The following is a 17,526-nucleotide window of genomic DNA, read 5'->3' as shown; positions in this document are numbered from 1 at the left end:
GCATAGCAGAGGACAAGTCGCAATCTACACAATATTTCGTCTCTGGAAGGATATTTTTGCAGTTCCAGGAGTTCAGCTTCAACTTGGAAAATGGTGTGGCTGTGAGACTTTGCACATGAAAAGGCGCATAAAGCTACCCAAGACGCAATCCAACCACAGCAGGTTAGGGAGGGTCTGAATCGTACAGAAGATCGAGTTTGGATCCAGAAAGGAGGATCACGGAGGTGGATTAAGCTGCGCGCGAACAAGCGTCGCGAGCGGTTGCCGCTGAGCGCCCCGATGCAAGATCACCTAATGCGATCTGATCATCGTTATTATTAGAAAGGCCCATCCCATAGTTCCTAGTCCGTCAGTGTAGCCTCTAGGGGTGGTTCAAGTGACCGGTACTTGCTCTCATCGATCATGCAGTGTGAGAGGGAATAAAGCATGTATGCTGGGTTAATGCCTCATTCCCAAGACTTTTAAAGGTGTAAACCCTTCATCTCGAGACTGTGAATGCAAACATGGACCACGGATGTCGCCCGACTTGCCTTCTTCCTGGTGAGTAAGCTGCTGTGCTCTCGTCGCAAAGTATCCAGACGTGGAATATTCAGTGCACACAAATCTAACCGCAGTTCTCACCCTGACTTGATCTTCTTTTTCTTTTGTTTTTGCGATCGACACCCATTGCGGCTAGACGTTCCGGCGCATTATCTTGATGGTTGAAATTTCTGGCGACCCTAGTCTTTGGAAATACAGTACTTGACGCGCATTTCACGCGAGTCATGCAGATCTCGGACGACTCCGAGTACTGCGGGGCTTAGGGCAGGTCCAGAAGTGTCTTCTCCACGTTGCCGCGTCTCAACGTTTTTTGGTTTTTGGCAGAGCTAAGCCTTAAAATCCGGGGTCGGTGGACCGCTCCCGCTGCACCGGATGAGCTTCCCCAAGAGAGAATAGTATCTGAACCTAGAGTTTGCCTTGCTGTAGGAAAGTAGCCCGAAAGACAAAGGTTCAAAGGTGCCTCGAGGTACTGAGGTTTCCGAGGGTTATTTTACGTCGAAGCCCTTGATTTGGTTAGAGCAGGCCGCCTGGAGTCTGTGCCATCGCAGTCTATGGTAACTATTCCGCACGCGGAATCACCTACCGCGCTCTGCACTGGCCTTGTTAAATACCGAAACCTGAAAGCTTCGTGAGTTGTTTGATGTGAAAACCGGTGGCAATGCATGCGCAGATGAGAAGTTATTTGACACCCAAATGACGAGATGCTCATCAGTGTCAACCAGGCTAGCTTGCGTTAGCGATGGTAGTTTACGTACGTGCGAATAATGTGAGTAAAACGAAGGTCAACTCAAAGCGGGAGCACGATCCATCCAATCTTGCAAGAGCCTCCTCTTCGCGCTATCCCCACAAGTGAATCGGCCGCCCAGTCACTCTTGTTGGAGCCGCATTCACGGCCGCCTAGTCACTAGCTGCGCGTGGCGCTAATTACCGCTCTGCGCGAATATGTGCAGCCTTCCCCGGATCTCAATGGTCCTAGCAAAGTATCCGATCCTCCAATAAGCATTGCTTTTCACTACCTATGTAGTGTCACATGTTGGTATTATCTCGAAGTCGAGGTTACACTTGCGCTACTTTAACACAGCAGGGCTTTGACAGGAAACCATGCACCGTTGAAAGACACGCTTCGATCTCTGTGGTAGGTTTTTCGTGTCTTTCTTAAGAATGACGTCGTTGCGCCTGGGGCACATATACAGTGCAAAGGTCGAGTCCGTTACCGATAATATCGGCACGTCGTGCGACTGGTCCTCGAGAGCAAGCAAGCAAAATGAACTTTTAGAACGACCGAGAGGGACCGAACGGGGACCCCGCTAGGGCACAGAATTGCCCCGTGCATACGATAGGTACATTAGCGCTCTGCGAAGATCGTCCACAACGCTTACTTACGGTCGTGATGGTGGGCCGACTACGTAAGTATCGCCTAGACGCTGCTCTGCGAGCCCAGAAATTACGTACAAGCGTTGTCTACCCCATATCCATGTACTACTCTGATTTTGCTATATGTTGTAGTCTGTTTCCAGTTGAAGCACACGACACTCACCTTCTCCTGTCTCTTGTTGACCTTACTGCCCATGAATTGAATTTTTGACACAAAATTTTGCGCCATGTCATACGAACCGAAGTGGGATGACGTTGAGCAACATGCCGTGAAGACAGACGAGGTTGACAACCTTAAGCCCACGGAGACGCGCCGACGAGGAAGCGTGTTCAGCATTGGACATGGCAGCAGGCGGCGTATGAGCATCAGTGATGACGTCTTTGGCGAGATCACAGAAGACGGACCCAATTACCGCAATGTACGAACCCTTGGAATATCTCATGGCATTGCAGCAGTTGATTTGACCAGGTTGGCTGGATGGGGACCGTTGTTATCATGATCAAGACGCAGATCGGTCTCGGTGTACTCTCCATCCCCTCTGCTTTCGATGCTCTGGGTCTCGTCCCGGGAGTGATTTGCTTGTTGACGGCTGGAGGTATGATTACCTGGGGCAACTACGTGGTCGGACGATTCAAGGAGCGACACCCCGATGTCTACAGTATCGTTGATGTAGGCGAAAAACTTTTTGGAAAGATTGGAAGAGAGGTGTTCATGGTCTTGTTCTTGCTATGTATGTCCGGACCTTACTTCATCCTGCGTCCGTATCTAACGTTGCGCTAGGGTGGATCTGCGTCGCGGCAGCAGGATATTCAGGGATTTCCACGGCTTTCAACGCCATGTCGTTGCACGGCACTTGTACCGCAGTCTTCGTGGTCGTTGCTGCAATCCTCGGCTTCCTGACCTCCAGCATCCGGACACTGGGCAAGATCTCGTGGCTCGCTTGGATTGGCGTCATTTCCATTCTTGTTGCGCGTAAGTTGTTCATCCATGTGTGCAGCTGATGCGGCCACTGACTTACATAGTGTTAACCCTAACCATCGCCGTGGGTGTACAGGGACGACCTGCAGCTGCACCGCAGACTGGCGTATACCAATCTGATTACAAACTTGTGGGCAATCCGACTTTCATCGAAGCGATGAGCGCCATCAACGGTTTCATCTTCGCCTATGCTGGAACTCCGGGCTTCTTCGCTATCATCTCTGAAATGCGAGAACCAAAGGATTATAACAAGGCCATGTTCACATGTCAAGGTACAATGACCGTTGTATATCTGATCGTTGGGATTGTAGTTTACTATTTTTGCGGCTCATTCGTCGCTTCTCCAGCTCTGGGGTCCGCTGGACCTCTCCTCAAGCGCGTTTGCTACGGTCTTGGGCTCCCCGGCCTTATCGTCTCGACCTGTCTTGTTAGCCATTTCCCGGCCAAGTACATCTTCCTCCGCCTTTTGAAGGGTTCCAAGCATCTTGTCTCTAACTCGAAGGTACATTGGACGACGTGGCTATCTTGCACTCTCGGCGTCACCATCGTGGCCTACATTATCTGCTCCGCGGTGCCCAACTTCGGAAGTTTGATCTCGTTGGTCGGAGCCTTGCTCGCCACCTTCATGTCGCTACAGCCGCTGGGTATGATGTGGTTGTACGACAACTACAAGGGCCGCTCCAGGAATTTCAGGTGGATGGCCGGTGTCGCGATCAGTCTCTTCGTCATTCTTATTGGTACCTTCATTATGGTTGCAGGATCATATGCTGCAATCGTCCAGATCATCGACGACTACAAGAGTGGGAGCTCCGGAGCATGGTCGTGTGCGGACAACTCCAACTCCGCCGGTGGAGGCCACTAAATACCCATCGTTCTTCTTTTATGTATATTGAACTACTTCTCTGCATAATGTCAGCTCGACGGTTGATCAACACCTGTGGTAAGGAGTTCCATTGTAGACAAGGAGCATGTACAAGTTACACGACACGACTACGCGTACATGTAGAAATAGAATCAAGGCGTTCTGTAAATACGCACTGAGCCTGCGTGCCTTCTTGTAGGTAGATGCATCGCATCTGGATTATCTTGCGAGGATGCACTTTAGCTTCTCTGTTAATTACATATCAACATGATTAGCACTGAAACTTGCTCAGCCCGTCACCGAATTCCAATCCATACCTAATATAGTGTCTCACGACCTTGTCACCGCATAGTTTCTAAGGACGAAGGAATCATCACGTTCCCCTCCGATGTTGCCTCTTATTTTCCGTCCGCCTTATCGACAGTACAGTCTACAGTGCCCACTACTTCCAATGACCAATGTGCCATTGCCTAACCCATCCGCATCATAAACCCACCGTCTGTATTTTCACCGAAATCGGAAAAGCTACCCACCCACCCTCAAAATCCAATCCACCATCTCCTTGCACCTAAACCCTTCTCATCGCCATACTTCCTCGTCTCTCTCCTCGCCCACCATTGCGCCGCCCCCCAAGTAACCAAGTACGTGACCAGTACGCTCAGCCCAACACCGAGACCCACACCAAGCGCGAGCTTGCGCTCCCATTTCTCCGTCTCCTCGCTCCGCGCAAAGTCAATCGCCGCTTTCGACCATTCCGGCGCGACGTGGAATGTCTGTGTGTTGTCACCTAGACTGTCTGTGCGGCCAATTTCGCGCGAGAAGTCGGTGCTATTGGCGCGGTCGGAGCCGTACTGCGAAATGGATATGAACGTTTGGCCCGTCGCGAGGCCGATGGCTTGGGTGAAGTTTAGGGTTGGGGCCAGGGGGTTGGGAAAGAGGGCTGAGCTAGGGGAGAAGGTGAGGCTGGTGCCGTCGGTCACATCTATTGTTGTATCAGATCTGAGTTCATTCGACATGTCGGTTTGCGTGTAGAGTGTAGACTCACTAAACTCCCAAACTACGTATTCCGGAACGCCTGGTCTTCGGTCACCAAGACCAGTCATGTTGGCGTCCAACATCCACCACCATACTGTCACAGGATAGTCGTCCACTTCGGTACGCCATGTGAGCTGGTAGATAGTTTCCCAAATGAGCGTCGGGAAGCCGAAGCGGGACTCGTTGGGCCAAGGTTTCCGCTGCGGATAGACATCGTCAGGGTAGCTGCAGGACTTGCCTGTGGGGTCGCACCAGTAGAACGAGGTTAGACAGAGCGAAGAATACCTGCATTGATGATCGCTGGGGCTCCATGCAGAGACCACTGTTGCAATGAAAATCAGGATGTTGAGGATACGGTTCAGCGACATTGTGTATTGAGATGACAATTCCACTGGTACATGTGCCTATACGTCTATAAAGAGTGGCTTTGACCAGGCATAGCTTGGCACTAAGCCATGAAGCGGTGTCTTGGTTTTGCCACGACCAAGTGAGGATGTTTGCGAGTGTGATTCGCAGGTAGACTCCAAATCCTCACAATACATCGTATCCAGCGAGGCACTGCCAGAACGATTAGCATTGATAGGTCTCATGTGTCAGTTAAGATTGGTATTATGAAGCTTGTTGTCAAGGTCTCGGCTCAGCGGTGCCGTAGCGCGTGAGGATCGGCAATGACGTCAGTCACTCTTGGGGTTACGGTAGTGACTTGAATTGATTTACAGAATCAAAGAGCGAATAGACTGTATCAAATCGTTTGGACTAGCAAACGTTATTTCTGCACTTGTTCTGGTACTCTTTCGGACATCCAGATGTGAAATTGTCCCCAGCCAGAAAAGAGCACCGTACCAGAATCATCAACTATAAATTCTATTTTATTGTGATCTCAGCCATAACCCTGGGTTTGATTATTCGAGCTCCCTACTCTCACTCTTAGCCTGCCGCATCAGTGTAGTGTCAGTGTAATCTTCATCCTCAAAAACCATTCCACATCCCCGCACAGCACCAATATAATTCCGCCCCCAGATTCGGCGCCTCAGACACCCTCAACTTCCTCCTCTTTCCGAATTTCTTGAACCCAGGCTCATCATCGTCCTGAAGCGCAAGTACTTGGTCCCGGAGCCGCAAGATATGAGCTTTCCATTCGTGCTTCATAGCTGCGTCTCGATTCTCCTCGCGCCCCTTAAATTGCGCTACCATTTCCATTGTTTGCAGGCCACCTACTTGTGTCAGGGCATTCCAGAACAGGGTGAAGCGCCAGTCATCGGGAGAGCCGTCTACATTCACTGGATCAGAGTCAGAGGCGGACGAGTATACCCAGTCTTGTTCTTCCTCCGAAGATTCATCCTCATCGTCCTCACCCTCAGCATTGTCGTTGTCGTTGTCGTCGTCTTGATCATCGTCTTCCTCTTGCACCTGTTCTACTTGTCCCTGCTCAGGCTCTTCTTGCGCAGCTGTGTCGCCCTGAGCATCCCCAACTCTGGTCCCGGTCGGGTCATTTGCTGCCTCATCATTTCGCTCAGCAAAATTCGAAATTTCCCTTGCAACGGTGCTGCTCTGCTTACGGAACTCGATCCTTTGGAGTCTCCTGATCCACGTCTTCGGCCACTTCCTATCCTCATTATCTTCCGCCCCAGCTGCGATAAGCACCCGTCGCCACGCTCTCTTCCACAATATACCCTCAAACATAGCGCCGCCAACAAGATGTGCCAACGCTGTTTGGTTCCCATTGACCTTTTCTGCGTTCGGATCGTCCTTCGCACCCTCAGCGTAGGGGCCTACAGCCAACATCTTAAAACCATCGTGGCGGCTCGAGTTTGGTCCGCATATCCAGTCTGGAATGCAGTATTTGATGAATTCAATCCTTGTCTCTATGCCCAGACCGGGCTTCCGCCTGTCGGCCGGTTCTAGGTAAGACGCCATAGAGGAGCCGAAGAGCTCTCCGTAGGTGAGCAATTGATAAGTCGCACTCGAAACGTCGGTGTACAGTGTGAACGCATCTTCAGCTCCACCATACCAGAAATCAGGTTGCTTATACCACTCATCCCCGATCATGGCATCCATCGTTGCGTTTAGTGGATTAAGGATACTGAACCTTGCTTCATACATTCTCCTTACATCATCCATGGTCAGGCCTACGTCCTCGACATCATCCCGTAGTGCCAAGGACAAAAGGCCTTTCATGCCACCACGAAAGGCTTCCATGAGGCGCTCGACACGTGTTTGTCTTTCTGAATCATTCGCAACTGCCCAGGTAGCTATCTGACGCGCTACAGCGAGGACGAGGAAGTACGGATGCGGGGAGAAGAAGGTGGGGGCTGAGCCCGACGCTAATCGTAGGATAGTCTTTGGCAGAGTGTCTGCGAACACATTGTGCAAGCGCCTGCAAGTCGAAGAGGCGTTTTTGAAGTCTTCAATGTTGTGCATGTGCACCGGGAGCTGGAGAAGTAGTTCGTCCGGGAAGTCTACGAGAGTCTTTGGTGCCATACTGTCGGTCTGTAATCTTCGTGTCCTGATCGTATTTTATTCGATCTCGTGCAATCTATAATACTATAAGCAACGCGCTAGTAGGGCGCAGTCGATGAGAAAAGGGCTAAGATAATTCTCGTGCGAGAACTTGGGTGTTCAGCGTGAGACTAGCCAGGCACCAATCATGGCGATCACAAATACCCCTCGTCAGCTGACTTGCTGCGTCCAGATACACATACAGACTGATTAAAATGATATACTGTAGATACATGGGAGACTGCGGTGGCCTCTCTAAGATGATCCGGTAGATGCTTCAGCACATCCACTTATTTGCATTCCTGAAGTAAGCATTGCTGCTAGCAAGTGCTCTCGATAAACCTCGGAAGGCAGGTGCAGCCTGGTGGGACCTTCCGCAAATTAGGCGAATGCGCTCATATTTCGTCGAGGACTGCTACCGGTCTTCATTTGTGCTGTTCTCAGCTTGGAATTGAATGGATTATGGCCATCTTATGCGGCGGGTTCTCAATGAAGCTGTTTAATTGATGGTTTTCGCGACTGTGGGTAGAAGGGCAACTCGTCATGAATACACGCAGCGAGTTGATGGCGAGATAATAGAAACAAGCGGCAGATAGCGATCACTGATGAAGTGGACACACATGATGGGAAGCCTCGCAGTCACGTGGGCCGCAGCAACTTGCGGACAAATCAACGACGCGCGGCTTCCGCTTTCTCCGCTCTCTATTGTCGCAAATTCAGCGTCTCGACTTTCGAAAACCTTCCAGACTGTCAAGCTCAACAAGACAGCCTTGGGAACGCCTCGTCAGTGCATGAGCATTGATGTGTTCCTGGACGATCATGTTGAGACCACACGCGCAGCCGTCTCTTGGCGGTACCCCTTCGACATGCCTCTACACCCTCAGCAACCATCAACTGTGATGAAAAACGTCACCCGGGGTATCAGGTCGCATCGTCAAACCTCTTGCGTAGTACGCGACGTCGATGGCCAACACCACTGTCACAGCGTTCGGGTCCACTTGCCTGAAACACGCAGCATACCATGAGCGCCGCTCCGCTCCGCGCGAACGTCTGCCTCTCTCTATGGAACCACGATGCGAATTGGACGAATTCCTGTTCTGTTCGTGAGCCTTGGAAAAGAAACAACGCCGTTCGCTCCGCTCGCGGCAAGAAAATGTCTGCAGTTCGCCTCGAGGCTGCCCGTCGCGAGGCATTATCCCGTCACGTTTCAAGATGCTATACGCCGCATACGACATCGCCTGGCAACTCTGTTATAGCTAAGCATGCCGCGCTCGCCCAGGTTTCCAGATCACACTTCGTTGTCTCTTGCGCACGTCTTGACTTGTAATCCAACCGTCTACTCGCAATTCTTCCTTCTCACAGCATCTTGTTCAATCAATTGCATCCCCTTCATCGTCAGACGACACAATGTTGACCAACCGCCGCTCCACCATGATGCTCCCGCGTCAAAACACAAACCCACAAATCCGACCGGAGCCTGCGCAGCCGGAAACAGAACCGCACTGCCGCACCTCTTCTGTTTTGACAGCCACGACAGCCACGCTTCCCGGCTATCGCATTGTCAAAGTCCACGGCATGGTACACGGCCTCACAACCGTAGCGCGCAAGGACACAAAAGCCTTCCTCAAATCTATGGGCAATGGGAGTGAAGCGAAGAGTCTCACCCATATGATCTACAACGCGCGCGACCAAGCCAGTGAGCGCATGATCAGAGACTGCATCTCACGCGGCGGGAACGCCATCATTGGCATGGGATTCGGCGAAAGCGAGGTCCTTGGGTTCGCGCAGATCAGCGTGTACGGCACTGCGGTATACATAGAGAAAGAGAAAGCGTGACTAGAAGATCCCTTCCGAGACTCTGGGTGCTACGTAGGCCCCACACAACGAGACGCCACTTTTGAAGACGTGGAAGACGATTCCCACACCTGAGCATCCATCTGGACATGGACAATTACGACATGACGACTACGACTGCCGCAGTGCGAGCAGGAAACATTTGGCGACGACGGCGTTCGAGGCGTTTGGTGGGCAAAACAGCGGAATCGTTCAAAGGAAGCAACTCTTCCAGCTGGGTGCATTCGGGATGGATTTGTGATACCCGAAGCTTGACCTGACCAAGGCCAGCAGTGCGTAATGCGATGTAAAACACATATAATCAAGGTTTTCAATGTTATCATTATCTTCACCTGAATGGTGGCATATCAAGCTGGTTGGGTTAGCGACTCAGGTTTCGGCTGACAAGCTGGATCGCGTACTCAGGGCACGACACTTTTCTTCGATCCGAGATTTCGGATCGCACAGCTTGTACCACGATCATACATGTACTCGCGCGAGACCCCCTTTTACAGCTTGTGTTGCTTGTGCAGTCAGGCAACGCTCTTGGAAGAGGGAATGCTTTGATGGAAACTACGCTCGAGTGGGAGAGCGGAGAGGGTACCCTGGAGGCCGACAGTGTCATAGTGTGCAGTGTCTCTTCTTCGCGAGGAGGCTCACCAAATCGCAGCGCATAAAGACGAGCCCTGTCAGTTGTGCAGGGGCAAGGCCTTCAATTTGCAGTGGTCAGCACACGCCGCTACTCAGTGCTAGGTTCGGCAGTGCGGCATCATCTAACGGCGGTGGGGGCCAGGTTGCCCCGCAGCTCTGCGCCCCCGTTGCGTGCATGAACTTTGCAGAGCCGGAACAAAATCGCGGAGGGCTTTGGGCTAAGGAGAGGATGAGGGGAAACAACTTGTGCTGATATATACGCCCCTAGCCTAGGATGTGCGCAGCGTTTGTACACTTCGAAGGGCCTACCTGCTGCGGTAGGACATGCAGCTAGCTTAGCAGCGCGCGGGCCGTAAGCAAGCTGTCCGACAACGCGCTCATTCGCAGCATGTAGCACCCTCATTGTCGGCCACCACACGTCGCCGATGCCTGGGATGGACATCGTCTCGTGAAGCTTGCCGCGTGCTAGATCCTCCAAAGCAATCGTGCAGCCAGCGCCCGGGCCAGCCTACAGTCGGCCTACTCCCATGAGTGTCCCTGCTACCGCGCCCGCTCGACCACGCCGCGGCCATGTCACTCGCTCCGTCTCCAGAGCATGAAGATGGCGGGCGACTGAGAACGCCGAGCGGCGACGTGCTGCTCTCCAAGACGTGCCAGAACTGCTTCTCGCTGAAGATCCGATGCGACCGGACGCAGCGCGGCGACATATGCGACAGGTGCACTCCCCGGCGACATGTATATATCCAGGGCAGCGGTGCTAACTCGGGCGGCAGGTGCGCGCGACTGGGGAAGCAATGCGTCTTCCGCCCGGCAAAGCGGCGCGACAACTCTGCGAAGCGCGACTCGTATGACGCCCCGCCCTCTGCGCCCGCACTGCGCCATCGCTGACAGCCCTCCCAGCCGCATACAAGCCCTCGAGGCACAGGTCCAGGACCTGCTGCGCATCAAGACGCCCTCGTACAAGGTCCAGCAGCCGCTGCCCGAAGCCTCGCTCTCCGCCCACCCGAGCCCGCCCTCCGATGGCGATGTGGTCGACGAGGACATCCTCCCGATGGAGAGGGCCGACACCCTCGTGGAGCTCTACAAGTCGGAGATGATGCCGCACTTCCCCTTCATAATCATCCCGCCCACCGAGACTGGAGCCAGCCTGCGCCATGAGAAGCCATTCCTGTTCCTCGCCGTGCTGTCGGTCGCGAGCTTCCACGACCTGGCAGCCCAGGAAAAGCTGGGCAACAGGTTCAAGACCATGGTCACCGACAAGGTCCTATACGGCGGAGACGACTGCTTGAAGCTGGAATACTTGCAAGGCTTGATGGTGGTGTTGGCATGGTACGGCTCGTCCAGCCCACGTCGAGGCCACGCACACTGCTGACCCCGCCCAGGAACCAGTACCACGGGCGCTCAAAATACTTCACACAGTATCTGCAGCTGGCGATTTCGATAGCAGTGGATATGCGCTTGGACCGCAAGCCTGTCGTGCAGGTGCCCCGGCGGTACGAGGATAAGCGCGATCCTCTCGTGGCTGGCATGCCAGGGACGCAGACGTGGGGTCCCGAAGAGCAGCGTGCGTCTGCGGGCATCTTCTACATTTCCTCGACGTAGGGCTTGATCTCCCTGACCCTAGAGTCTGTCTAATCATCCACAGGATATCCAAGTTACTAGACAAGATGAACACATACCCCTGTACACAAACCATCGAAGATGGGTGCTTAGCTTTGGGCCAGAGGGCCGAATATCGCACCGACAAGGATCTTTACCACGTTATACGACTGCAGAAGATCATCGAGAACATAGAAACACTCGCCAAGAGCCCTGGGTCAGAGGCCGAGGCAGAAGATGCATACATGCGTGTACGATCGCAGCTAGAAGAATTTCGAGCCTTCTTGAGCGTTGAAGTTAGCGATAGTCGTCAGTCATGCCTCCCTCATGTCTTATTAGTTACTAACCGCCTCAGATCTTCTGTTCATGCAGTTCCACACTGCAAAGTTGTTTCTCTTCCAGGTCGCCTTTTTCGAGCGCAACCTCCAACAGTCACCCGCAATGCATCTTAACATTCTCTCGGAAGGACTTGAAGGAGCCAAAGCTTTCCTCGACCTGTACCTCTGGCTGCCACCAAAGTCCGAAATGGCGCTCACCAACCAGGAGTGGGTCCAGCTGTCCTTTGGTGTCACTCAAGCCGCCAAGTTCGCGATCGTGAGCAGGACACCCGCCGTAGAAGCGCAAACCAGAGATCTCCGACACCGTTTGAACATCGACCACATATTCCGGCATCTCGCCCTACGCATCGGCGCCCTCGTCGGCCGCTCAGGCGGAGGAGACAAGCACAAGGACATCTTCTACCACTACGAGCAGCGCACGCGCAAGATCCAGAACTGGTACGAGAAAATGACGCGCGCGACAGACGCGCACTCGCCAGGTGCGCGGCACGCGGGCGGCAGGCAGTACAATGGCTCACCGCCGCACGCGCAGGCGCCGTCGTACAGCACGCCCTCTTCTTACGCATCTTCCACCCAGCCCTCCCCCATGCCGGCCACCCCACTACCACATGCACACTTGCAGCAACCCTCGCAGGTCCCGCTCTCGGCGACGTTCTCCCACCAGCAGCCCCTCCAAAACCTGAACTCTCAACTCGCACCCGTCCCGCTACCAGACGCGGGTTTCGAGGCGTCAACGAGCGTAGGCATGATGCCGATGGGATCGTACACGACCTCACAGTTCGGCAGTGTTCCATCGATAGCGTTCCCAGACTTGATGAGCGCGCCGGGCTGGGACACGTTGTTTGCGGTGCCGATGGAGGATATGAGTTGGCTGGTGGATGTGAGCCAGGGATATGGCGGCATGAATGCGGCGAGTTCGCCGAGTGAGGGGGATTGGGGGCTTGGTGGATCGTGAGAGGAGGGCGAATGGAGTTGGAGATTGTGCATGATACCAATGGTCGAGGTTGCCGAGGGCTACAGTTGAGGCTTATATCCACTTGTTCGATTACAGGAGGTTCACGCCATGCGTCCCGCTGCTTGTGCCCGAGGCTGCTCTCTTTGCATCAGCATTACCTTGTTTGGGGGTCTCGTCCGTCGGCCGGTCGGACTCGGACACGGGCATATCATCCGCCCGTGCATCTCCATGTATCCTGTGCCCATATTTGGGTACACTGCTCTGCGAACGAACCCACACCTCCCCATAGACCCTCACTCACATCTCCGTCCGCCCATCCCCCACCTTCTCAGCAGCAAACACCTTCTGGCCGCCAAACCACGTCTGCAGCACCCGCGCCCTCAGCAGCTCCTCAGCCTCGAACCGCATCTCGACAACCACAAAATCCGCCTCCTTGCCCACCTCAAGCGTGCCCACCCGCTCCTCCGCAAAACAGCTATACGCCGCGCCCCGCGTCGCCGCCGTTACCGCCTGCGCGATTCCCAGCTTAAACCCCTCGTTCACCGGCGCATCGCGGGCGGCCGGGTCCCGCGCACTCTTCCGCGTCGTCGCGACGTACAAGTTTGCCAGCGGGGGGTGCGGGGCGGTCGGGGCGTCGCTGCCCAGGGCGAGGACGGCGCCGTGGGCGGCGAAGTCGGCGTAGGCGAAGGCACGGGCGAGGCGGGCGGGGCCGAGGAGAGCGGGCCAGGCGCGCAGGATGGCGGGGTCGGCGTGGACGGGCTGGATGGAGGCTGTGATGTTGAGGGCGCCGAGGAGGGCGGCGGAGGCGGGGGAGGTGAGTTCGAGGTGCTCGATGCGGTGGCGGAGGTGTGGTGTGGCGTGGGTGCGGAGGGCGGTGATGGCGTTGGAGACGGCGAGGTCGCCGATTGCATGGCTGGGGGTGTCAGTTGGTTAGCCAGGGATGGGATTGGTGTAGCTGGTTTTGTGGGGGGAGACGGTGAGTTTGCACTGCTACTGAGATTGTACGTACAGTGCGCATTGGAGGCTTGCGGAGGAGGCTTTGGCTACGACGGGAGCGAGCATGGCGGGCGTCCAGATGGGATCCGGGGAGGCGACATTGGTGGTGTAGGGCTCTGAGAGGGCGGCGGTGCAGGCATCTATTACGCCGTCGCAGATGAGCTTTATGCCCACTACTCGGAGGTCAGGGGACGTGGTGCTGTTGTACTGGCCTGCGAGCTCGATTGCGCGGTCGACTTGAGCGAGGCGGTCGGCCTCGCTGGTGCCAGGATTGATGCACCAGTGTGCTGCAATGCGGATAGGGAGGCTCCCGCCTTCTGCATCGCGGAGCGCGAGGAGCGCTGCCCACGCGTTGTCGTCCATGGCCATGTCAATGGCGCCCGTGACGCCAACGGCATGGTACGCCTTTATCGCCGCACGCAGGCTCGCGAGCTTCTCCTCGGTGCTGAGCACGCGCGCGAGATGCGGCCACACGATGAGTAGCACGCAGGCCTCGCTGAGCAGCCCGCTCGCATTGCCCTCCCCATCCCTCTCGATCCTCCCGCCGTCCGGGTCCGGCATGTCCTCCACGCCCATCTCCCTCAGCGCAGCGCTGTTGCACCAGCACGAATGCAGGTCCTTAGAGTCGATGTACACAGGCTTGTCGGTGAGGTCGTCCAGCATCGACGCGAGCGCTACGCCGCCCGTCATGCTGTGCATCCACCCGCTGCACAGCACCCTCTCTTTCTCTGGGTGTTGCGCGACATAGGCGCTGATGCGCGCGCGGATGTCCGCCAGGTCTTTGCATCCATCTAGCTGCACTTTTGCGAGGGACTGGCCTAGTAGGAGAAAGTGCGTGTGCGCATCTATGAAGCCGGGGAGTATGTATGCGCCGTTCAGGTCGGTGGCGGGGGCATGGGCGTAGGTGTTGAACGCGGGGGCATCAGGCGTGCCGACGAATGCGATTTTGCCATCTTGTACGACAAGGGTAGTGGGTTCGGTGGAGTTAGTAGTGGAGGGGCCCGCGCCAGTGAAGAGGCGGGCGTTGGTGAAGACGAGAGGGACTGCCATGTTTATTGTTGTGGGATGACAGACATATGTCGTGTAAGGTGGGGGCCTAATCTTATCTGATGATATCGATTTGGGAGCGATACCGGAGGGGTGTCGCCGAGATACATCCGACTTCCTTTTGACTCTGGAGCGATCTACAACAGTGTCCACAAGGTTGATGAAATCTTTCATAGGCCGCCTCCCAGTGATCTCAATCCTCTACCAGCTCTGTCTCTTAACAAGGTGTCTCACCTTTAATTCATTTGAAATTCCTGTGGCCGCGGCTCGAAGATCGAACAAATACAAGCAAATTAGCGTTGTCATTGCGACTCACCAATTCACCATACTTGACCCGGGCATAGAAAACGTCCATGATAGAAAGCATAGCCAGTTGAACACAGAGGATCCTTGGTTAAATAATTCAATTATCACGAAAATACGAAATGAAAACCGGTTTGCCGCTTCATACTTCTTATAAGTCTACGAGGCTTCCTGTAGATTGGAAGCAAACCGAAATGGACGGACGCTATACCTTGGACAGAACGCGCATGCTTCTGTCCCACCGCCCACAACGCGTGGTTGGCGGTCTTTGAAAGGACAATAAAATCCACGTGAATGACAGAGTTAAATTTGAGCGGGTGTATCTGTGCCTTCGTCCTGCGCTCGAACTCATGCTGCCGTAAGCATCTGTGTTTCGCACCCGTGATATTCCGTCAGTAGTCATGTCGACAAGCATCTGATAACTCAATAGTAATCTAGTGACGGCTGGGCAGATCTCTAGCGAAACTTCCTCGATCTGGGCGTGTATATCGTCATCATGGTGTAGCAGCCATTGGTGTTGATACGGTGACTGCCTGTCGTCATGCTCCAGTATCCATCCGAATTCACACAAGCGATGCCAAGTCTTGCGCGCATCCGAGCCGGTAGCGCTGGTATGCTCTTCCCTCTGCTCGACCCAATAGTCATCTTCCTCTCCCTTGAATAAGGCCTCGCGCATCCCCGCGTGCGCCCATGTGCCTTCGATCGTCAGGGAGTCAGCACACAAGCACCCATCGGGGACTTCGTGCCGTTCGCCGTTGTCGAGCGGCATGATCTTGTTGATCCCAAGCATCCCGTAGATTGTAGTTATGAAGCCCCTGGCTGCCGGATCGGTCCAGTCCTCAGGAACATCCTGACTGATCTTTAGCGTGATGTTGTCGACGTGAAGTGGGAGCAGGTGTAGAAGCAAGACCGGAAAACGCGTCTGGGGAAGTCTTTGGTACCGTATTCCAAATCTTGAGGTGTGGCGTTTCGTAACTTCTTGAAAGAAAGAGCCGGGAATTGCCACGGCGATGCCCTTCTTGACCTCGAGAATAGTGGACGGCGTGGAGACGTGGAGAGTCGTTCCGTAGGTCTCAGTCTACTCCTTCATCTCGTCGAGATACTTGTTCATGTTTTCGACCATGGCGTCCTCCATCTCGGCCTTGATCCTGTTGTATGACAGCATGAGGCCTTTCATCGCGAAGTCGAGATGATCGGTGAGCGGGGGCGAGATGTGGGAGTACACCATCACCCGGATCTCAGCCACAAGATCCAGGAACCTGGTCCTGGAATGGTCCATCTTGAAGGCCGAAATAGAGGACTGGGAACTTTGCAAATGTTCGGCATGAGCGCAATTCAATCGGAGGGATTGTCGATGGGAAGCGTGCGATGTGATGATTGTTATGAGGGAAAGTTATCGAAGTGTTTATATAGTCCAAATCTGGGCTCTGTTTCTTAGCTTACATTATGTCAACGTACAGGCACCGTTTTCCAAAAAGTACGGTGAAAGTTTTGGTCCACGTGCCAAGTTTAGCTAGAGAGTCTTCCCCTAGCCAGGTGCTGCGAAGAGATCTCATAGTCGTTGAGACCGACTCCTTCGTTTCAAGTCGCCCGTATCGCTCCAGAACTCTGCCTGGACTTGGCCATACCACGTATAAGGGCGACGAATCCATGTAACACCAGTTGGTGGGCCACAAATATGTGGCCTCATAAGCTCGATAGTTCTATCCGAGACGTACTCTTTGGCACACCAATGCAGAATTTCTCCATAGAATCCCCATTCAAAGGTGATTCTGTCGATGACACTACCTGGTGTGCGTATCGATTCGTTTTTGTCGTCAAATTTGCCTAGGTTGCCGACCTTAGGATCCATAAGGCGCCTCAAGTCACTCATGAAGTCTGCCAGCGGGCCTTCCGGCATTACGGGCCCCTTATGCTTCATTTCCTCATCGTCTTCATATCTCGTAAAGGTAAGTCGTATGACTCCTAGCTGGAGCAGGGGAATTATGGCCTTGGAAAGTACCCGTGTAGCTGGGAATTGACCATCTAGAGACCGGAAGTACGAGTTGGGTATCGCGACGGATATCCTTCCGATGTCGGAACTTTGCGTGAGCTTGGTGATTTGTAAAGGCGCAACGTGGGATTTGATCCACTGTTCCCTAATCTGATCCAGATATCTCGCCATGCTTCGTAGAAATTCGTCTTTCATCTCGTAGTGAAACTGCTTGCATGACATGAACAACCCTCTCCAATCTGCAAGGCGCGAATCTATGGGTGGAGTCATATATTCGTACATCCGTAGTCGTATCTCAGCAGGGAAAATATGCAGAGATTGTTTGAGTCCATCCTGCAACGTGTGCATTATGTCTGTGTTGTAACACTGGTTCTCCAGCTGGTGGATTCTATTGCGTCCTTTATTTCGCCAAGTGTTTCGCTTGATGTAGGTCGAATGTCGTATCTGATAGAACTTGATGAGTACGGGGTGTAGGAGCTGATTTTGTTCGTCTCGGTGTTTATCGGGATTTAAGGTCCTACC

The 17,526-nt window shown here is 54.0% G+C and overlaps 7 protein-coding genes across 7 annotated transcripts; 3 read left to right on the top strand and 4 right to left on the bottom strand.

The window, feature by feature from the left end:
• Window positions 1-2,273: 2,273 nt before the first annotated feature.
• On the top strand, window positions 2,274-3,755 carry CC84DRAFT_1147406 (putative amino acid transporter; the record flags this gene model as incomplete). The annotated part of the gene is made up of 4 exons (XM_018176592.1): window positions 2,274-2,333; window positions 2,384-2,645; window positions 2,696-2,887; window positions 2,938-3,755. The coding sequence occupies 4 exons, from the start codon at window positions 2,274-2,276 to the stop codon at window positions 3,753-3,755; spliced, it is 1,332 nt and encodes a 443-aa protein (XP_018035022.1).
• Window positions 3,756-4,294: 539 nt separating this feature from the next.
• CC84DRAFT_1176844 (uncharacterized protein) lies at window positions 4,295-5,158 on the bottom strand (the record flags this gene model as incomplete). Its single annotated transcript, XM_018180247.1, has 1 exon — window positions 4,295-5,158. The coding sequence occupies one exon, from the start codon at window positions 5,156-5,158 to the stop codon at window positions 4,295-4,297; it is 864 nt and encodes a 287-aa protein (XP_018035021.1).
• A 1,459-nt stretch (window positions 5,159-6,617) lies between these two features.
• On the bottom strand, window positions 6,618-7,271 carry CC84DRAFT_1055564 (uncharacterized protein; the record flags this gene model as incomplete). Its single annotated transcript, XM_018173536.1, has 1 exon — window positions 6,618-7,271. A coding segment is annotated over one exon (654 nt), but the record flags the coding sequence as incomplete, so codon positions are not given.
• Window positions 7,272-8,505: 1,234 nt separating this feature from the next.
• On the top strand, window positions 8,506-9,291 carry CC84DRAFT_800097 (DUF74-domain-containing protein). Its single transcript, XM_018187457.1, has one exon. The coding sequence runs from the start codon at window positions 8,697-8,699 to the stop codon at window positions 9,123-9,125; it is 429 nt and encodes a 142-aa protein (XP_018035019.1). The 5' UTR covers window positions 8,506-8,696; the 3' UTR covers window positions 9,126-9,291.
• An 894-nt stretch (window positions 9,292-10,185) lies between these two features.
• Window positions 10,186-13,033, top strand: CC84DRAFT_800078 (uncharacterized protein). The gene is made up of 6 exons (XM_018187456.1): window positions 10,186-10,489; window positions 10,547-10,618; window positions 10,674-11,102; window positions 11,156-11,371; window positions 11,419-11,681; window positions 11,728-13,033. Exons 1-6 carry the CDS (start codon window positions 10,344-10,346, stop codon window positions 12,663-12,665), a joined length of 2,064 nt encoding a protein of 687 aa, XP_018035018.1. The 5' UTR covers window positions 10,186-10,343; the 3' UTR covers window positions 12,666-13,033.
• On the bottom strand, window positions 12,963-14,711 carry CC84DRAFT_1187656 (amidohydrolase family protein-like protein; the record flags this gene model as incomplete). The annotated part of the gene is made up of 2 exons (XM_018180943.1): window positions 12,963-13,578; window positions 13,675-14,711. The coding sequence occupies 2 exons, from the start codon at window positions 14,709-14,711 to the stop codon at window positions 12,963-12,965; spliced, it is 1,653 nt and encodes a 550-aa protein (XP_018035017.1).
• Window positions 14,712-16,563: 1,852 nt separating this feature from the next.
• Window positions 16,564-17,352, bottom strand: CC84DRAFT_1176839 (uncharacterized protein; the record flags this gene model as incomplete). The annotated part of the gene is made up of 1 exon (XM_018180246.1): window positions 16,564-17,352. The coding sequence occupies one exon, from the start codon at window positions 17,350-17,352 to the stop codon at window positions 16,564-16,566; it is 789 nt and encodes a 262-aa protein (XP_018035016.1).
• Window positions 17,353-17,526: the final 174 nt, after the last annotated feature.

This window comes from Paraphaeosphaeria sporulosa (assembly GCF_001642045.1).
Source record: "Paraphaeosphaeria sporulosa strain AP3s5-JAC2a unplaced genomic scaffold CC84scaffold_6, whole genome shotgun sequence".
NCBI lineage: Eukaryota > Fungi > Ascomycota > Dothideomycetes > Pleosporales > Didymosphaeriaceae > Paraphaeosphaeria > Paraphaeosphaeria sporulosa.
The sequence above is the reverse complement of the archived record's forward strand: the minus strand, read 5'-3'. Positions and strand labels throughout refer to the sequence as shown.

Bases quoted from the DNA above. Each gene is read 5' to 3' on its own strand.
- CC84DRAFT_800078 (XM_018187456.1), top strand. From the start codon at position 10,344: ATGTCACTCGCTCCGTCTCCAGAGCATGAAGATGGCGGGCGACTGAGA. The intron at 11,372-11,418 runs GTAGGGCTTGAT...AATCATCCACAG, and splicing joins ATCTTCTACATTTCCTCGAC to GATATCCAAGTTACTAGACA. The intron at 11,682-11,727 runs GTCAGTCATGCC...TAACCGCCTCAG, and splicing joins CGTTGAAGTTAGCGATAGTC to ATCTTCTGTTCATGCAGTTC.
- CC84DRAFT_800097 (XM_018187457.1), top strand. From the start codon at position 8,697: ATGTTGACCAACCGCCGCTCCACCATGATGCTCCCGCGTCAAAACACA.